Source organism: Geotrypetes seraphini, chromosome 8 (assembly GCF_902459505.1).
Source record: "Geotrypetes seraphini chromosome 8, aGeoSer1.1, whole genome shotgun sequence".
Lineage (NCBI taxonomy): Eukaryota > Metazoa > Chordata > Amphibia > Gymnophiona > Dermophiidae > Geotrypetes > Geotrypetes seraphini.
This window is the reverse complement of record NC_047091.1, coordinates 57,463,152-57,479,968: the sequence shown is the minus strand read 5'-3', so window position 1 is coordinate 57,479,968 and position 16,817 is coordinate 57,463,152. Positions and strand designations below refer to the sequence as shown.

General features: G+C 46.0%; 1 protein-coding gene across 5 annotated transcripts in view; it reads right to left on the bottom strand.

Moving 5' to 3' along the window:
* The window catches only part of AXL (AXL receptor tyrosine kinase), a 246,106-nt gene that overhangs the window by 93,642 nt on the left and 135,647 nt on the right, over positions 1–16,817 (bottom strand). For all 5 annotated transcript variants that reach the window (XM_033956315.1, XM_033956312.1, XM_033956314.1 and 2 more), the window contains 2 exons: positions 11,669–11,749; positions 1,234–1,349 (listed from right to left, as the gene is read on the bottom strand). In XM_033956315.1, coding sequence (XP_033812206.1) covers positions 1,234–1,349; positions 11,669–11,749 — 197 coding nt within the window. The remainder of the gene's footprint in view (positions 1–1,233; positions 1,350–11,668; positions 11,750–16,817) is intronic.

Sequence of the window (16,817 nt, the reverse complement as noted above, 5' to 3'; positions counted from 1 at the left end):
TAAACAATGAAATAATTTAAATAGAAGGAGAACAGTGTCCCTGGAAAAGAACCAGTTCAGAAAAGCCGATACATGCTGACTCCAAAAACATTAAGGCCCTCTTTTACTAAGGTGCGCTAACTGATTAGCGTGGGCTAAACGCTAATTCGTGAATGTTAAGTCTATGGACGCGTTAGCGTTTAGCACACGCTAATTCGATTAGCACACGCTTATCAGTTAGCACACTTTAGTAAAAGAGGGGGCAAGTAAAACATAAAGTCATATCTCATATACAATACTGGGGCACTTCAATGCATCCTCTAAAGGTCATATTTGGTTTTGGTTTATGGTATCAATTCAAAACTAAAAACTTAAAAAAAAATATACATCTTAACATCACATAAAACAGCCCCATCCACTTAGATCAGTGGTCTCAAACTCAAACCCTTTGCAGGGCCACATTTTGGATTTGTAGGTACTTGAAGGGCCTCAGAAAAAATAGTCAATGCTTTATTAAAGAAATGGCAATTTTGCATGAAGTAAAACTCTTTATAGTTTATAAATCTTTCCTTTTGGCTAAGTCTTAATAATAATATTGCAATTTATAGCTAAAGAGACATATGATGAAGAAACTGTTTTATTTTACTTTTGTGACTATGATAAACATATCGAGGGCCTCAAAATAGTACCTGGCAGGCCACATGCGGCCCCCGGGCTGCGAGTTTGAGACTACTGACTTAGATGGATTTATCTGGATTTTCGGTAGCCCACATCAGATTGTGCCCCTGAAAATCTGGTGAGACTGCCTTAGCACTGTTTAGGCAGTGCCAGAATGGTCCAGGAGTGGAGCTGGAAGATATCTAGTTAAAGGCAATATTTAGCCTGCTAAATGATAAGCCTCATCAACCTCATCAACTATATCACAATGGCCTGGTTTCCCTATACTTGTGCCCATTTACCTCACTGAAACGAAAAGTGTTAAGAAAAATGTGGAATAGCTTGTAAGTTCCACATCATTCTCTTCTTGGTTGGGCTGAGAACTTTTCAGTGGCACCTTGTACATATGGATGGGATTGATGCTAAGAAACTTCAACTACACAATGAATGACAGGTAACCCGCATCATGGAGATATGAGTGGGTCCGTTTCTACTGTCCGCTAACCTATACAAGAACCGACACTTTACCTGTATAGCATGAACTGCTCCCTATCTCCTGTCACCTCCCACTCTGCTATACAAGGAATGCCAATTTACCTGCACTGTGCAGACATAGATAGGATAGACTCCACTGAAGCCGGGGTCCCAGGAGATTTCCAGAGCAGTGTCGCTGCGGGAGACAAGCTGCACATTCCTTGGCCTTCTGGGGAACACTGCAACCATAATTCATAAATGACACCATGAATCTCTTGTGATACCCTTATTAAAAGCCAGTCACTTGCCTACCATGGTCAAACACCTCCACAAACTTCCATATTGTTCTCTGAAACCTTCTCCATATATATCATTCACACCCAAAGACATGGGAAGGGCTGTTCTATGACCAGGTGCCTGTGTATATGTGCAATAAACCAGCACTTGTGCCAGCCGCTCCCAACCCAGTCCTCGGGACATACCTAGTCCCATCGGGTTTTCAGGATATCCACAATGAATATTCATGAGCTAGACTTGCATGCAATTGAGACAGTCCATGCAAATCTCTCGTGCATATTCGGTGCACACAAGTGGAATAGCGCAAAAGGCAGGGTGTACACATGGGCAGAACATGGGCATGCTTCTCACTTATGCATGATGCTTACAGAATACTCTAAGTCAGTGGTTCCCAACCCTGTCCTGGAGGAACACCAGGCCAATTGGGTTTTCAGGCTAGCCCTAATGAATATGCATGAAGCAAATTTGCATGCCTATCACTTCCATCATATGCAAATCTCTCTCATGCATATTCATTAGGGCTAGCCTGAAAACCCGACTGGCCTGGTGTTCCTCCAGGACAGGGTTGGGAATCACTGCTCTAAGTTACACATGTTCCTGGTGTAGTTACATGACCATAATTACGCCGGGATCAGTGGCATAGCAAGGGTAGGAGGTGCACAGGGAGTTGATGCCCCTGCGCCCTCCTCTCTGCACTCCCGCCCCTTCCCCACCCCCCATGCTACACTTGTGCCCTCCCTTCCCACCCCCCCACCCCCGTATCTCTTTAAATCTTCGCCAGCGTGAGCAGCTTTTCCGGCCTGCTGCTCGTGCTGGCGTTGGCTTTCAATTTGATGTCATTTCCTGGCCCCATGACCAGGAAGTGATTTCAGAGGGGAGCTAGGCCGGTGTGAACAGGAGGCTGGAGAAATTGCTGGCACTGGCAAACATTTGAAGAGGTATGGGGGGAGAGAGGGCGTGAATGTGGCATGCGTTTGGGGGTGGAGATATTCCAGTGCCCCCCACCATGATGGCGCCCGGGGCAGTCTGCCCCCCCATGCCCCTTACTATGCCACTACCCAGAGTTTAATTTCTGGGGGAACGGCCTGGAACATAGTTCTGCTGCTTCTTAGCAGAGGCAGAGCAGCAAGAGTGGGGGGGGGGGTGGGGGGCTCCAGTCTCTTCCTTTCAGACAGCTTGCAGGAAAGAGGAGGGCAGGGGGGTGTCATGAAAGCCCAGCAGAGAACACTCTGTTCCCTAATTCATCCCCTCTTCTCCTGTTGCTCCTGCCTCTTGCACAACCCTCCCCAAATCCCCAGTTCCACCTCCTTTTCTCTATAAATTAAGCCCTGATTACACCAAGTCGAGTTATGCTAAAATCTTATAACTGAATCTGGGCTCTCAGATGCTGTTACAGACTAGATTCTCACTGCATGATATTAGGGCCCACTTGAAGAAACAAGGGCTCAAGGCACAATTATTAAAGTGAGTTATTAGTTGGTTAGTCCTAAGCAAGCTAAAAACTAAAACAGAGAAGTCAGTCTTCAGTTTATCTTTACAAAGTACTGCTCTGGGGAGAAAACTCAAGGAAGATTTACCAAAATGCTCTACTCCTTAGCACAAAGGGGTGACCCGTCAAAAAAGCGAAGGACAAACGTGCACAGACAAATACGCACAAGACAATCATGCGCACAGACAAATGCACGCGAGCCAAAAACTGCGCAGGACATATGCACACACCGACAAATTCATTTGATGGTGTACCCACAAAGGCATACATATTTATACAGTTTTATCTCTTTGAAGTACAATTCTTCATGTGTGTTTCTATAGCTTCAGTAACTTTCCAATTTATACGATCTTTGTAGCTACACAATTTCTAATTAAAGGTGTGTCCTTTAGCACACTGGCTTTGCCAATGCTGACTCCCTAACTTTTCTCATTATGCTTTCCTTACTGATAAGGCACACACTGAGTTCAGCTAAAGTCCAGTTTCACCACCTGCTGTCCTGGGGGCATACATAAAGGTTACTCTTATTTATCACACTTATAGAACTGCCTTCCTTGGGTTACCAGACATCCGGGAAAACCTGGATACGTCCTCTTTTTTCAAAACCATTAGAAGGAAATATTTTTCACTCAGAGAATAGTTAAGCTCTGGAACGTGTTGCCAGAAGATATGGTAAGAGCAGTTAATGTAGCTGGTTTTAAAAAAGGTCTAGACAAGTTCCTGGAGGGAAAGTCCATAGTCTCCTGCTGAGACAGACATGGGACAGTAGCATGGAATGCTGCTACTATTTGGGTTTTTGCCAGGTACTTGTGACTTGGATTGACCTCTGCGAAGACGGGATACTGGGCTAGATGGATCATTGGTCTGACCCAGTAAGGCTAGTCTTATGTTTTGGCAAGCCCCAATGAGCTCCGGTCGCATCTGGAGGGCCTCCGAGCATGCACGGATGACGCCACATACATCCGTGCATGCTCCAGGCCCTCCAGACACGGTTGAAGTTCATCAGGGAAGAAGAGAGAAGGCTTTTGTGGGGGCGGGGTTGGGCAGAACAGGGTGGGGTTAGAGGAGGAACATGGTGAGGCTGGAGGTAGAAGGGGTGGAGCTGGAGGTGGAAGGGGGCAGAGCCATGTGTCTGGGGTTTTGCGGCCTAAAATATGGTAACCCTATGCCTTTCCAATGGTGTAAACCTCTTTTCCTTATATCATTCACCTTTTTTTAAATTTATAAAACTGATATAACGCCTTCCTGCTCCATAGTCTATCAAAGACATGTACAATAAAATGACAAGGGAGGAAAAAAAAACCTGTTCCCTCTAAGCTGAGCGGGAATCCTCCAACTGCATTGTTACCATGGGGGGAGGGGACGGGGGGGGGGGGGGGGGGTTGTGCTTCAATATTGTGTTTTCAATCGCTAGGGAAAGGTACCTTCCCAGACGTCCTGCAGAACTTGCCTGACCTTCACCATTGAAAATGTAATAGTGAAACAGCACTACCCACTGGGCAGGACCATGGCTGGAGCTCAGCTTTAAAGGAACAGTGCTCAAGACATCACCAGATGGCAATCAACCAATCTGATAAGGAAGTAGAACAAAAACTGATCAGCACAAGCCTTCCTAACAAGAAAAAAGTATAAGGCATGGGCGAAACTGGGAGGGCCTAGGGGCAGGGCCATGGAAAATCTGGTAACCCTACTCCAGGCACAGAGAAGATGACAAATGTTAATGTGGAAGCATGACTGGGGATGAAGAGGGTGGGGCCGGGGCTGAACGATGCGTGACTGGAGCGGGGCCACATGTCCAAGTTTATTTAAAATTTGTTATACCGCTTATCATACTTCTAAGTGGAGTACATAATTATAACATCGAGGGTTATACGTACTCGTAGACCAGAACAGATGTACATCATCAAAAAACAACAGGATAGGTGTTGGGGAGAACTCCATTGGCAAAGAGAACAGAGGAACGTAAAAGGCCAGCACACAGGGGAGGGGACCTGTCTGGAAAAAAACTCCAGAGATGAGAAGTCATACATCAAAGGCTTCCTTGAATAGGAAAGTCTTCAACTCTGATTTAAAGCGGTCTAGCAAGGGTTCTTCTCTAAGATGGATTGGGATAGAATTCCAAAGTAGGGGGGCAGTTACTGAGAAAACAGACGATCGACTTGTGTCATAGTTTATATGGCGTAGTGAGGGAATAGACAGCAGATGTCGATCGAAGTGATCTTGAAGATGTATAGGAAATTAGAAGTTTTTTTTTTACTTTTTTTTTTTTAGTTCAAATATTTTTATTGGTTTAATATATATGAGAACTACAATATAATTGAGAAGCTTCCGAAGAAGCTAAGGAGATAAACAGTGAAAAGGACACCCATCAAGCATATCAGATTGCACTTTAAAAATCTGGTAACCCTACACAAATTCAATGGCAGCGTCTGGACATGGCTTGGCACTGAATAACCAGGAATAATGCTGGTGGCTACATAAATGTTCCCTGCTGCCGACTGAATATCACCCCCCCCAAAAAAAAAAAAAATTTTAGCCCCTGGGTGCTGAGAGCAATTCTATAAAGGGACACCTAATTGTAGCCTCTTCTGTAAAAAATACTAGCATATCTGTGGGACAATAATCAAAATCTAACACCTGTGCTACAGGTGAATAGTGCCAGCTATAATGCCCACAGTGGCATAGTGAGGGTGAGAGGCGCCTGGGGCAGTGGCACCCCTCCCTGCCCTCTTCTCCGCCCCACCCCTACCCGCTCCTTCCATGCCCCTTCCTGCCACGTGCGCGCGCCCCTTCCCCCATACCTCTTTAACGTTCCTGGTGCGAGCAGCAACCCCAAACCTGCTGTGGTGCCAGCGTCGGCTTTTCCTCTGACGTCACTTCCTAGGCACGGGTCCAGGAAACGATGTCAGAGGAAGAGCCGACGCTGCTGCTCATGCCGGGAACATTAAAGAGGTATGGGGGAAGGGGGGGCAGGGAAGGAGCGGGGGTGGGGTGGAGAAGAGGCTGGGTGCTGGAACCCCCACTAAGATGGCACCCAGGGCGGACCCCCCTCCCCCCCTTACTACACCACTGCTGTCCAGTGCTCTAATGGTTTTAGCAATACTGAGGGCAATTTTATAGCACGGTGTCTTTATAAAATACTAGCAGAAATCCTGCCTAGATTGAAGGCACAGAGCAGGAGTAAATGAACATACGTACCTGGTGGAAGTTCAGCCCGCAGCAGTCAGCTGACCACAACAGGTTGATTTATGTCCAGGTAGACAGATATTGACACTAAGTATCTAAGAAGGCACCTCCAAATTCTGTATAGGTGGGCCAAAGTTTGCCGCTAAATTCTGGATGTCCATTGCAGATCTGTGCATAAATTAATTGGCTGTCTTGGTGCCACTGATCAGTTATCGGTGTTCATATGCATTTAATTGGCAGTCATTAGGAATTACCCATGGATCTACCCTACAAACAGGTGCTTCTAAATTTCAAAACATGCCAAAGGAGGTGTGGCCATAGCAGGGGCATGGGCGGGTCAGGGGTGTTCCCAGAATTTAGACATGGTATTATAGAATACCTACATTTCCATGCCTCAGGACTAAAGTTACCAGATTTTACTTTAGTAAAATCTGGACCCCTAGACCCACCCCCAGGCTTTGCCCAGTTCCAACCATCCCCGCCCTGTTACACCCCAGTCATGCCCCCAATCCTGACCTAGCCCCATTCCATCCCCCGCTGCTTGCTCTCGTCGGGCATGTCCTCAAAAAGAAAGCCAAAGTTAGACACGAAGGGGCTGATTCTATAAACGGCATCTAGAAAAACAGCACCAGCCACGTGTCAATCACACTTAGGCACTGTTTACAGAATCGTGGCTAGTGGCACCTAGGTAAAAACTTAGGCACCTGAAATGTAGGCCAGGGTTTTAAAGACCTACATTTCAGGCGTCTAAGTTTTGGGAGAATTGTGCTTAGCGGCGCCGAAATCACACTGTGCCCAAAGAAACACCCGCTTAGGCATTAGGCGCTGCTAAGCGCCATCTTTTGTAGAATCAGATAAGCACTTATCGCCCAATTAAATTTTTTTCCCCTAATTATTGAGGCTATAAAGGGTATTTTGCCAATTAAGTTAGCTCTGAAATTAGTGATGCCATATTTTCTAAGTCAAAAAAGAGGACGCTTGACCACTCCCTAGGGTTACCAGACGTCCGAATTTCCCCAGACGTCCTCCTTTTGCGGTGATGTCCGGGGGGGTCTGGACGGCTTTTCAAAACCCGGCGATTTGCGGACATAAACAGGCAACATGGAGCGGGGGGGGGGGGGGCGGACAAGAGCACGCAGTGGGGGGTAGGGCTAGGGCGGTACTGGGGGCAGGATTAGGGCAGGGATGGGCAGGACTGGCTGGGCCTGGGGGCGGGTTTAGGGAGGGTCTAGATTTTCTGTTTGGAAAATCTGGCAAACCTACCACTCCCCCACCCTCCCCATGCCCTGCCCCGTCCCAATCATGGTGCCCTGCACCACCCCTGCCTTCTGCTAGTCTCTCCCTAAACTGCCCCACCCATCCCATCCCAGCCTCTCTCTCCAGACCCCTGGAGTTGGGACTAGCTCTCATGAGTCTTCCCTGTCCCTAGTACCTTCTCCAGCACTGCAATTTTAAAACTTCGGGCAACAGGCTTTATTAGTGACATGATCCTTCTGCCGTCAGCCTGCCCCAGAAGTCTTTACTCTACAGAGCCCTGCCTAAATGGGAACAGGAAGTGCTGCAGAATGAAGGCTTCTGGGGCAGGCTGACATCATCTCATCGCTAAAGCTGCAGGCTGCCAGCTGCCCAAAGTTTTTAAATTGTAATGCCGGAGAAGATATTAGGGACAGGGGAGACCCACCTGGCTCCAGGGTTGGGGACATCCGGACAGTCCTCTAAAAAGAAGACATGTCTGGGTAAATCTGTTATGTCTGGTATCCCTACCTGAAATGCACACTGAGCTAATATTCTATATAGGTTTTTTGTGCAGAGAACTCTTTGTCGAATACTAGTTTAGCACATATCACCTTGGTAACTAACTTTGGGCCCCATTTACTGAATCTAACCCTTGGTGGCTCCTGGAAGTTATCAGTGCTGGTCCACAGATATCATTTGTGCCTAGATAACTTAGGGTAGGGTTACCAGATTTTCCGTCTGGAAAATCCAGACCCCCTACACTCGTCCAGTTCCACCCATCCCCGCCCTGTCATACCCTGGTCCCGCCTGCAATCCCGTCCTGGTCCCACCCCAGCCCCGCCCCCTGATGCCTGCTCTCATCGGGCAGGACATCAGCGCATGCGCAGTTGACCTACTGAGTGAAGGAAGCTTTTCAAACCCCTAACAAAGTGCCGGGTTCTGAAAAGCCGTCCGGACCCCCGGCTATGTCTTCAAAAGGAGGACATGCCCATAGAAATCCGGCCGTCTGGTAACCCTAACTTAAGGGACTGTGCTCCTGGACCATCCCAGCACTAACCAGACAATGCCTTAGCTAAATGCCACTGATTATATCTGCCCCAAGGCTAGTAGGTGGGATTTAACTGAGTAGGAGCCTCCCTGAATATTAACCTCTATTTTACAAAATAAACTTGTAAATTGCACTGTACTTATTTTAAACATTACTTAATTATATAAGAGCTCATTTGTATGCAGAAATCAATGTTTTTCTGCACGAAAATGACTTATCAAATGATCCTCACAACAGAGATAATATTTTTTGACAAATATGCTCCAGCTGTGGCAGGAGAAAAGAGAGGGAGAAAGACTGGGTCAATCCTCAATTGGGCGAGTTTCAAGCCATCAAGCACAGAGCGAGCGTGCGTTGAGAATTCAGAGAGTTTTGGAAACCACCTTTCTGCCTTTGGGCACTTTTCAGCCACTCCCACTTTAAGAGAAGTGGGAGCACGACACATAACAACATTTCAGAGAGCCCAGTCTTGGAAACTTTCGCAATTCAATGCCGAAGAGCATAAAATGTTTAAGTAAAAAAATGAATTCAGAGAGCAATTGTAATCTGCAGGATGTCTGCGCAGCTTCTTAGAACTCTGACTTGATGCTTTTTCTTTTTTTGTGAAATGTGGCACTTTAGCTATATTTAGCACCTGGAACTGTTCTTTGCAAATTTCTTCTGTTTTCTTGCCATGGCTCTTCTAAAACATTTAATGCAGCAGTTCCGCTGCCCGAGTGCCGGAGAGATGAGTGGGTCTGAGTCATGCTGACAGGTTCTCCTGTCTGTTAAATTTACTGGAATTATATAAACAGGTTTCACCTATTAGAAGCCTCTACATCCAACGGGCAGCATTCCTCGCTGGTGAGTGTAACTTTGCTCCCTGTGCCAAGGGTGGGCTGTTATACCAGGCAGTTCTACTATAGTTTAAAATAAGAGATCATGTTACTGCCTTTATTTTCCAGGGCTGCAGTAACATACAGCTGCAGGGAATACGTTTAATTGAAGAATGGCCTCCGGGAGTCAGTGGTAAGAACAAAACAATTGCCGCTGCTGGGTCAGACCAGTGGTCCATCATGCCCAGCAGTCTGCTCACGCGGCGGCCCTTAGGTACTTGTTCCAGTAGGAACTTATCCAACTTTGTCTTGAATCCCTGAAGGGTGCTTTTCCCTATAACAGCCTCCGGAAGAGCATTCTAGATTTCTACCACTCTCTGGGTGAAGAAGAACTTCCTTACGTTTGTACGGAATCTATCCCCTTTCAACTTTAGAGAGTGCCCTCTCGTTCTCCCTACCTTGGAGGGGGTGAACAACCTGTCTTTATCTACTAAGTCTATTCCCTTCATTATCTTGAATGTTTCAATCATGTCCCCTCTCAATCTCCTCTTTTCAAGGAAGAAGAGGCCCAGTTTCTCTAATCTCTCACTGTACGGCAACTCCTCCAGCCTCTTAACCATTTTAGCAACTCTTCTCTGGACCCTTTCGAGTAGTACAATGTCCTTCTTCATGTACGGCGACCAGTGCTGGATGCAGTATTCCAGGTGGGGGTGTACCATGGCCCGGTACAGCGGCATGATAACCTTCTCCAATCTGTTTGTGATCCCCTTCTTAATCATTCCTAACATTCTGTTTGTCCTTTTTGCCGCTGCCGCACATTGCGCAGATGGCTTCATTGACTTGTCTACCAGTACTCCCAAGTCTCTTTCCTGGGGGGTTTCTCCGAGAACTGCATCGGACATCCTGTATTCGTGTATAAGATTTTTGTTACCGACATGCATCACCTTGCACTTATTCACGTTAAACCTCATTTGCCATGTCCTGGCCCATTCCTCAATTGTGTTTATGTCACGTTGCAGGTCTTCGCAATCCTTCCGTGTCTTCACTACTCTGAATAACTTTGTATCGTCCGCAAATTTAATCACCTCGCTCGTCGTACCAATTTCAAGGTCGTTTATAAATATGTTGACGAGCACAGGCTTGAGCGGCACTCAACTCGTGACGCTTTTCCAGTCCGAGTATTGTCCATTTATCCCCCACTCTCTGTTTCCTATGCTCCAGCCAGTTTTTAATCTGCGTGAGTATTTCACCCTCGATTCCATGGCTTGCAATTTTTCAAAGCAGTCGTTCATGCGGGACCTTGTCGAACACCTTTTAAAAATCAAGATATACAATGTCAACCAGGTCACTCTTGTCTATCTGCCTGTTTACTCCCTCGAAGTGCAGTAAGTTCATCAAGCAAGATCTTCCTTTGCTAACGTCGTGTTGGCTAGTCCTCATCAGACTGTGTCCGTCAAGGTGATCAATGATGCGGTCCTTTATCAGCGCCTTTACCATCTTTCCCTAGTACAAGTTTAAATGAAGAGCCCAGCGGTGTAGAGGGGCTACACCGCTGGGCTCTTCATTTAAACTTGTACTAGGGAAAGATGGTAAAGCCCCCGCCACATACACGCGCCCCCTTCCCCGTACCTTTTTAACTTTGGCGCACACAGTCACCAACTTGCTGCCCAGGTCAGCTTCGGCCCTCTCTTGCGGGACCTGGAAGCGACATCAGAGAAAGAGCCAAAGCCAATGCAGGTAGCAGCTTGGTGGCTGCACCAAAGTTGAAAAGATATGGGGAAGGGAAGGCGCGCGTGCGTGGCAGGGGGAGGAGTGGGAAGGGGGACGGAGACCGCCCCCTCCTGTATTACACCACCGGAAGGGACAAAGTTCCAGGTTTTGAAAAGCTGTCCAGAGGGGGGGGGAGGGGCATGTCTGGGGAAATCCGGATGTGCCTCCAGGATTGGATTGTGAAACTCGTACTAATCATGAATCTGCTTGCAAGTCCAGAAGGTGGCAGAGGTAGTAGTGCATGGAGGCTGGAAAAGAACGAAGCTACTCGCCATGGTGGTTCAGAGGAAGGACAAAGTTGCCACTGAATTAGCAAGAGATCACAGCCTTGAAGACATGGCAAAGAAATGAGGCGAAGAGGAAAAGAGCTGGAAATCAGGGAGGAAATGAGGAAGTGCCAGTGTCAGGTTAAGGATGGGAAAGAACTGAGGATTGGCTGGGGAACAAGGAAGACTGTGTGAGAGAGATTGTGCATGTATAGTGTGTGTGTGAAAGAATGAGAGAGAGGGAGAGGAAGAGAGAGATGGTTTCATCTCATCCTCCCCCTCCATAATAACCTTGGGCCTTTTCAAAAATTCAGTCCTAAGTAGGTCACCAGTAGGGGGTGCTCTGCATTTGAGTGACTGAGCTAAAGGCTCACAAAAGGAGGTGACGGGTAAGGAGCAGAAAAACGAAGCACAGAATTTTGTGAAGAGTCAGGAGTGGGCTCTCTCTCACCTTTCACTGTAGCAGTCCTGGACGAGGTGACTCCTTTAGCATTGTGTGCTTCGCAGGAGAATGTAGAGGTTTTATTAAGACCTAGAAGAAAAGAGAATGACCATCATATTTTGTTGCTAATGCTTCCCCCCCCTCCCCCATCAACTTTGTACCATACACAATTCTCTGTCATGCTGTACGCTCATACAGGGCCGCTCTACCACTGAGCAACTATGTTTTTCACACACATGGCCCCACTTCTCTGTCCTGCTTCTCAGGCCTTCTGATTTACAGAAATGAAGCCCTTCAGTGAGTCTCTGTACATGGCCCCGCATCTCTCTGCATCTCCCACTGGCTGCACTTGCACACACAGGGTTGCCACCTCATCCAAGTGAGCTTGAAAAAGCTGATCCAGTCCGGGTCTTGATCTGTTGCATGCATGGAGTAGGTTTGATTTCCTTAAGAAGGGAGGAGGGTTCCACGAAAATAGGGTAAACCAGGATTGGATGAAACCTGCTCAGGTAGATCTGGGTGAGGTGGAACCCTTAGCTCACAGCTTTATCCCCAGTATTCTGGGAAGAGGATAAGGGGTAGGGGAAGAAGACTGATTGGACCTCACAACCATGCACAGATTAACCAAAACCATATTCAAGGCCAGGAGTTTAACTCCCCAACAGATCAAGCCAAGGCTCCACAGTCGCGCTTTGCTTGTTAAAAGTTATCAACAGCACCAAATGATTATTTCTTGAACTTAATGCTAAACAGTTTACATCTATTATGATGGTATAGACATGTGACTCTAGATCAGTGTTTTTCAACCTTTTTTGGGCAAAGGCACACTTGTTTCATGAAAAAAATCACGAGGCACACCACCATTAGAAAATGTTAAAAAATTTAACTCTGTGCCTATATTGACTATATATAAAGTAATTCTCTTGAATAGGAATCAAATAAACACAAAGAAAGTATTTTATAATTACTTTATTATGAAATATTAAGTAAACAGAATAGTGAAAAATTATAAAATACTTTATTCAGTGCGAAACCTGGGCCTGTTTGGCTGAACACAAAGCTGATATTCTGGCTGGAATCGAAGAAAGACACACACGTAGCTCTTCGTCAACAGCCGTTCCCTTCACCGCCCCGTCACCGTCACCGTCACCCGCCTATGCCATCCCATTCACCGCCCCGTCACCGTCCCCGCTGCATCCATATAAGCCTTAGTACTGTAATATTTAGCTTATTCCTTTCTTATAAATCAAAGTTCCTGCTGCTGAACTAGAGAAAGAGATGTTCAGCTGGCAGGGCTTTGTTTATAAATTTTTATCAACACAACTAATATACTATTTTATCCTAAAGCAAAAAATAAATACATAAATAGAATTTTTTTTTCTACCTTTGTTGTCTGGTTTCTGCTTTCCACATCTTCTCATTCAATTCCTTCCATCCACTGTGTGTCTTCTCTCTACGTCTTCCATTTGCTGTTACTGTGCCTCTCCCTTCACCCCCCCCCCCCAATTGGTCTAGCACCCATCTTCTTCCCTCCGCTCCCCCATAGTCTGGCATCTGTCTTCTTCCCACTCTGTCTTCCACATTTCCCTTCGGGGTCTGTTCCTCTCCACCCTCCTTCAATGTCTGTCCTATTCCTTTCCACCTCCACCCTTCCCTCCCTCCTTTACCATCTGTTCCTTTCTACTACCCTTCAGCTCCTCTCACGTGGCTTATCTATCTACCTTCCTCCCTCTTATTTTCATGGCACGTTACAATGTAATTTGTGCAAGCCACTGGAGCCTGCGAGCTCGGTCCCTGTCCCATCCCCACAAACCATCTCGCTTCTGTGCTCCTATTTTCTCCATTTCTAATATATCCCCTATGTATCTGTCATTGCCCCCCCCCTGTGTCCATATACCATCCCCATGGCATGTCCCCTTTATGTCTCTGTCCCTATGCTCCATGCACATAATTTCCCCTCTTTCTGTTACCTTCCTGTGTCCAGATTTCCCCTATCTTCCTCTTCCATACCAGTGTGTCTCTTCTTTTCAACCCCATCTAGCTTTTTTCCCTCTTTCTTCCCCCCCCCCCCCCTGCTTCTAGCATCTGGCTCACCTGCCTGTCCTTCCCTTTCTTTCCTGCTGTGGGTTTTTCTTTCCGTCTTCATCCCCTTGGCCCAGAATCCTTTTCCCTTTCACTCCCTCCTTCCAATTTGAGCCGGGAACACGAGCGATCGCACGGTCCCCGCAGCCACCACTCGCCTGCCCAATCGATCCTACTGTTTAGCCAGCTCTCTCCCTTCGCCTCACCTTAGTTTGTAGGTTTTGTTTTTCGGCGACATGCACGCGCGGCTGCTCAGTGTTCAATCTTCTGCTCTGCTGCAACTTCCTGTTTCCGTTTGCGTCAGAGCAGAAGATCGAAACTGAACAGCAGCGGGGACCGGGGAAGTCTCATGGGAGCGGGTGCGGGACCCGGCCTGAGGCCTAATCAGTGTCTGCACCGTACGGCACACCAGGCAACATCTCGCGGCACACATTGCTCTAGATTAATATGAAGCACTAGACATAATAGAGACAAATCAAGTTTTTAAAAAATTTATTACTGACATTTTGATACACTGCTATTTCTCTTTCTAGCATGCTGCCTCCCTTCCAGAGACACCAGGAGCTTGGTACACCAAGGACCTCTAAATAAATAAAAAAAAAATTTTTTAAAATCTATATGCCATTATTAAAATGGACTTTGCAAAATCCACTGTTTATATTTAGAATAAGCAGCATAAAATCTGTTTTATTGTTTTGGAATCTTGTTAAGTACTTGTGACCTGGGTTGGCCATTGTTGGAAACAGGATACTGGGCTTGATGGAACTTCAGTTTGCCCCAGTATGGCAGCTCTTATGTGAGCCAAGTGTAGGATAAAATCAAGGTAAAGTCACGCCATGGAGTGATACAGGGGCATTATAACAATCTTAGTCTTGTTAGCCATCCCTTTTCTAATAATTCCCAGCATCTTGTTTGCCTTTTTGTCTGCTGCTGCACATTGGGCGGATGGTTTCAGTGTATTGTCCATGATGACACCCAGATCTTTTTCTTGGGCGCTAATTTTTTTTATATTTAATATTTTTCTTTTCTTTTTCTTTTCTTTCAAATTTTAATTTTGTATCTCTCTTAAAGAACCTCCCCCACCCAACATGCTTTATTCCCACTTCCCCTTACTCCCTTTTCTCTCAGTCTACAATGTAACTCTACCCTTCCATTCCCTTTTTTTCCTCACTGTCAAGTTTGTCATGTTAATGTCTTTAATGTTCACTACATGCACTTCTAAATATTTACTCTCAATTTCTCTTCCTTTACTTTTTTTTTTTTAATTTACTGTAAACCGGCCAGATATTTGTTTGATGGTCGGTATATTAAAATCTAATAAACTTGAGGTGGTCCCTAGCATCTGGTAAGTATGATGCATGGAATTTATAGCAGCCAAAGAGTCAAATGAGGAATTCATGTTAAGAGAGCCGTAGAATGTTTTTTTGTAGTATTTATTTTTATGTACGAGGTTTCACTTGTTAGTCATGTGTTCGCTGGATTTGTATGTTATCGAGTGTAATCTGCTTAGAACTTGTGGCGATAGTGCAGAATAGAAATCTGTGTAATAAATAAATAAATACATAGAATTCCATTAACTATCCCCCAAATTCTGTATATAGTGCCTTAAGCACAAATTGGTGCACACAGCCGATTTGTATGCACAATTTAATTGTTTAACAAGACCAATTGGCGCCGATAATCGGCAATTAATACCATAATTGACGCTAACTGACACTAATTGAAAGTTAGGCGCACAACTGGACAGGCGCATTCTATAAAGTGCTGTGCATCAGTTCTAGAGCAAGAGTCTGAAAAGGGGGTGTGGCCAGGGGAGGAGCATGGGTGGATTGTGGGCGTTCCTAAAAGTTACATGCCCTGATATAGAATAAGCCCGGTTCATGCACAACTTAGGCCCTGTTATTTAGGCCTGGTTTTCCTTGACCTAAATGGCTGCGCCTAAAAGTAATGACATGCACTGGCGCTTAGTGTTTTCTTCTTTGTGACGCTGTGCAGCACTGCGTACGTCTGGTAGCGCTATAGAAATAATTAATAGTAGTAGTAGTAGTAATCTATAAGGTGTGTGTGCCCTTTATAGAATTGTGCTAAGTGCTGCTCTAGTCAGCATCAATTTTTTGGGCACCATATATACTGTAGGATATGGCCCTATATGCATACCTAAAAGACCCACCCATGGCCTACCCAAGCTGTACCCATATGTACGCCTCCCCTTACAGTTAGGCACCATGGCACATATTCTATGAAGGGCGCCTAACTTAATTGGCAAAGTCATTTAAAAACCATTTAAAAATCATTTAAAAACAAAAATGTAGGCGCCTAGAGGTGCCTAGATTGCATTTACGGGGAAGCCTTAGAATGTCTTGGGTTGACGTAGGCGTGGCTAATGCCAGAAATGATCTTAAGCGTCCTTAGGCCAGACGTGATTCACGTCAAACATAGGCGCCAGAAGTGTAGGTCTTGAAAACCCTGGCCTATATTTCTTGTGCCTAAGTTTGAGGTAGTCGTGATTCTTCAAAGGGCGCCGTTGCGTGATTGACAACTGATCGATGGCTGTTTATTAGGCAGCCACTGATACCGGCACCATTTGTAGAATCCGGCCCTATGGCACGCCTTATAGAATAGTGTCTAGAGCACCTAGACATCTACCTGTCAATCAATGACACCTCAGATGCACCTAAGTAGCACGTACCTCTGGGTGCCAGCTTATAAAATTGCCCTGATGGATAATAGAGAAAGTCCTAGCAAGCAATACTGACCCAGAAGGTAACCAAATATTTAATGACCTTAAACCACACTGGTAGAACAGTGATGTAGACTCAAAAATTCACGTCTACCATTGTGTAATAGGAGACAACTGTGATCTCCAAACTTTGTATCCAGCATCATCTGCAGACTGGGGATCCAAAATCATTTGTGGTGTAAAGATAGGGTTACCAAATGTCCAGATTTAACTGGACATGTTCTCTTCTGAGAGAACTGTCCAGGTGTCAGGAAGGCTTTTCAAAACCCAGCACTTCGTCCGGGTTTTGAAAAGCTTCGAGCTTGGGGTCACGTTTAGAGGGCATCTGCCCATGCA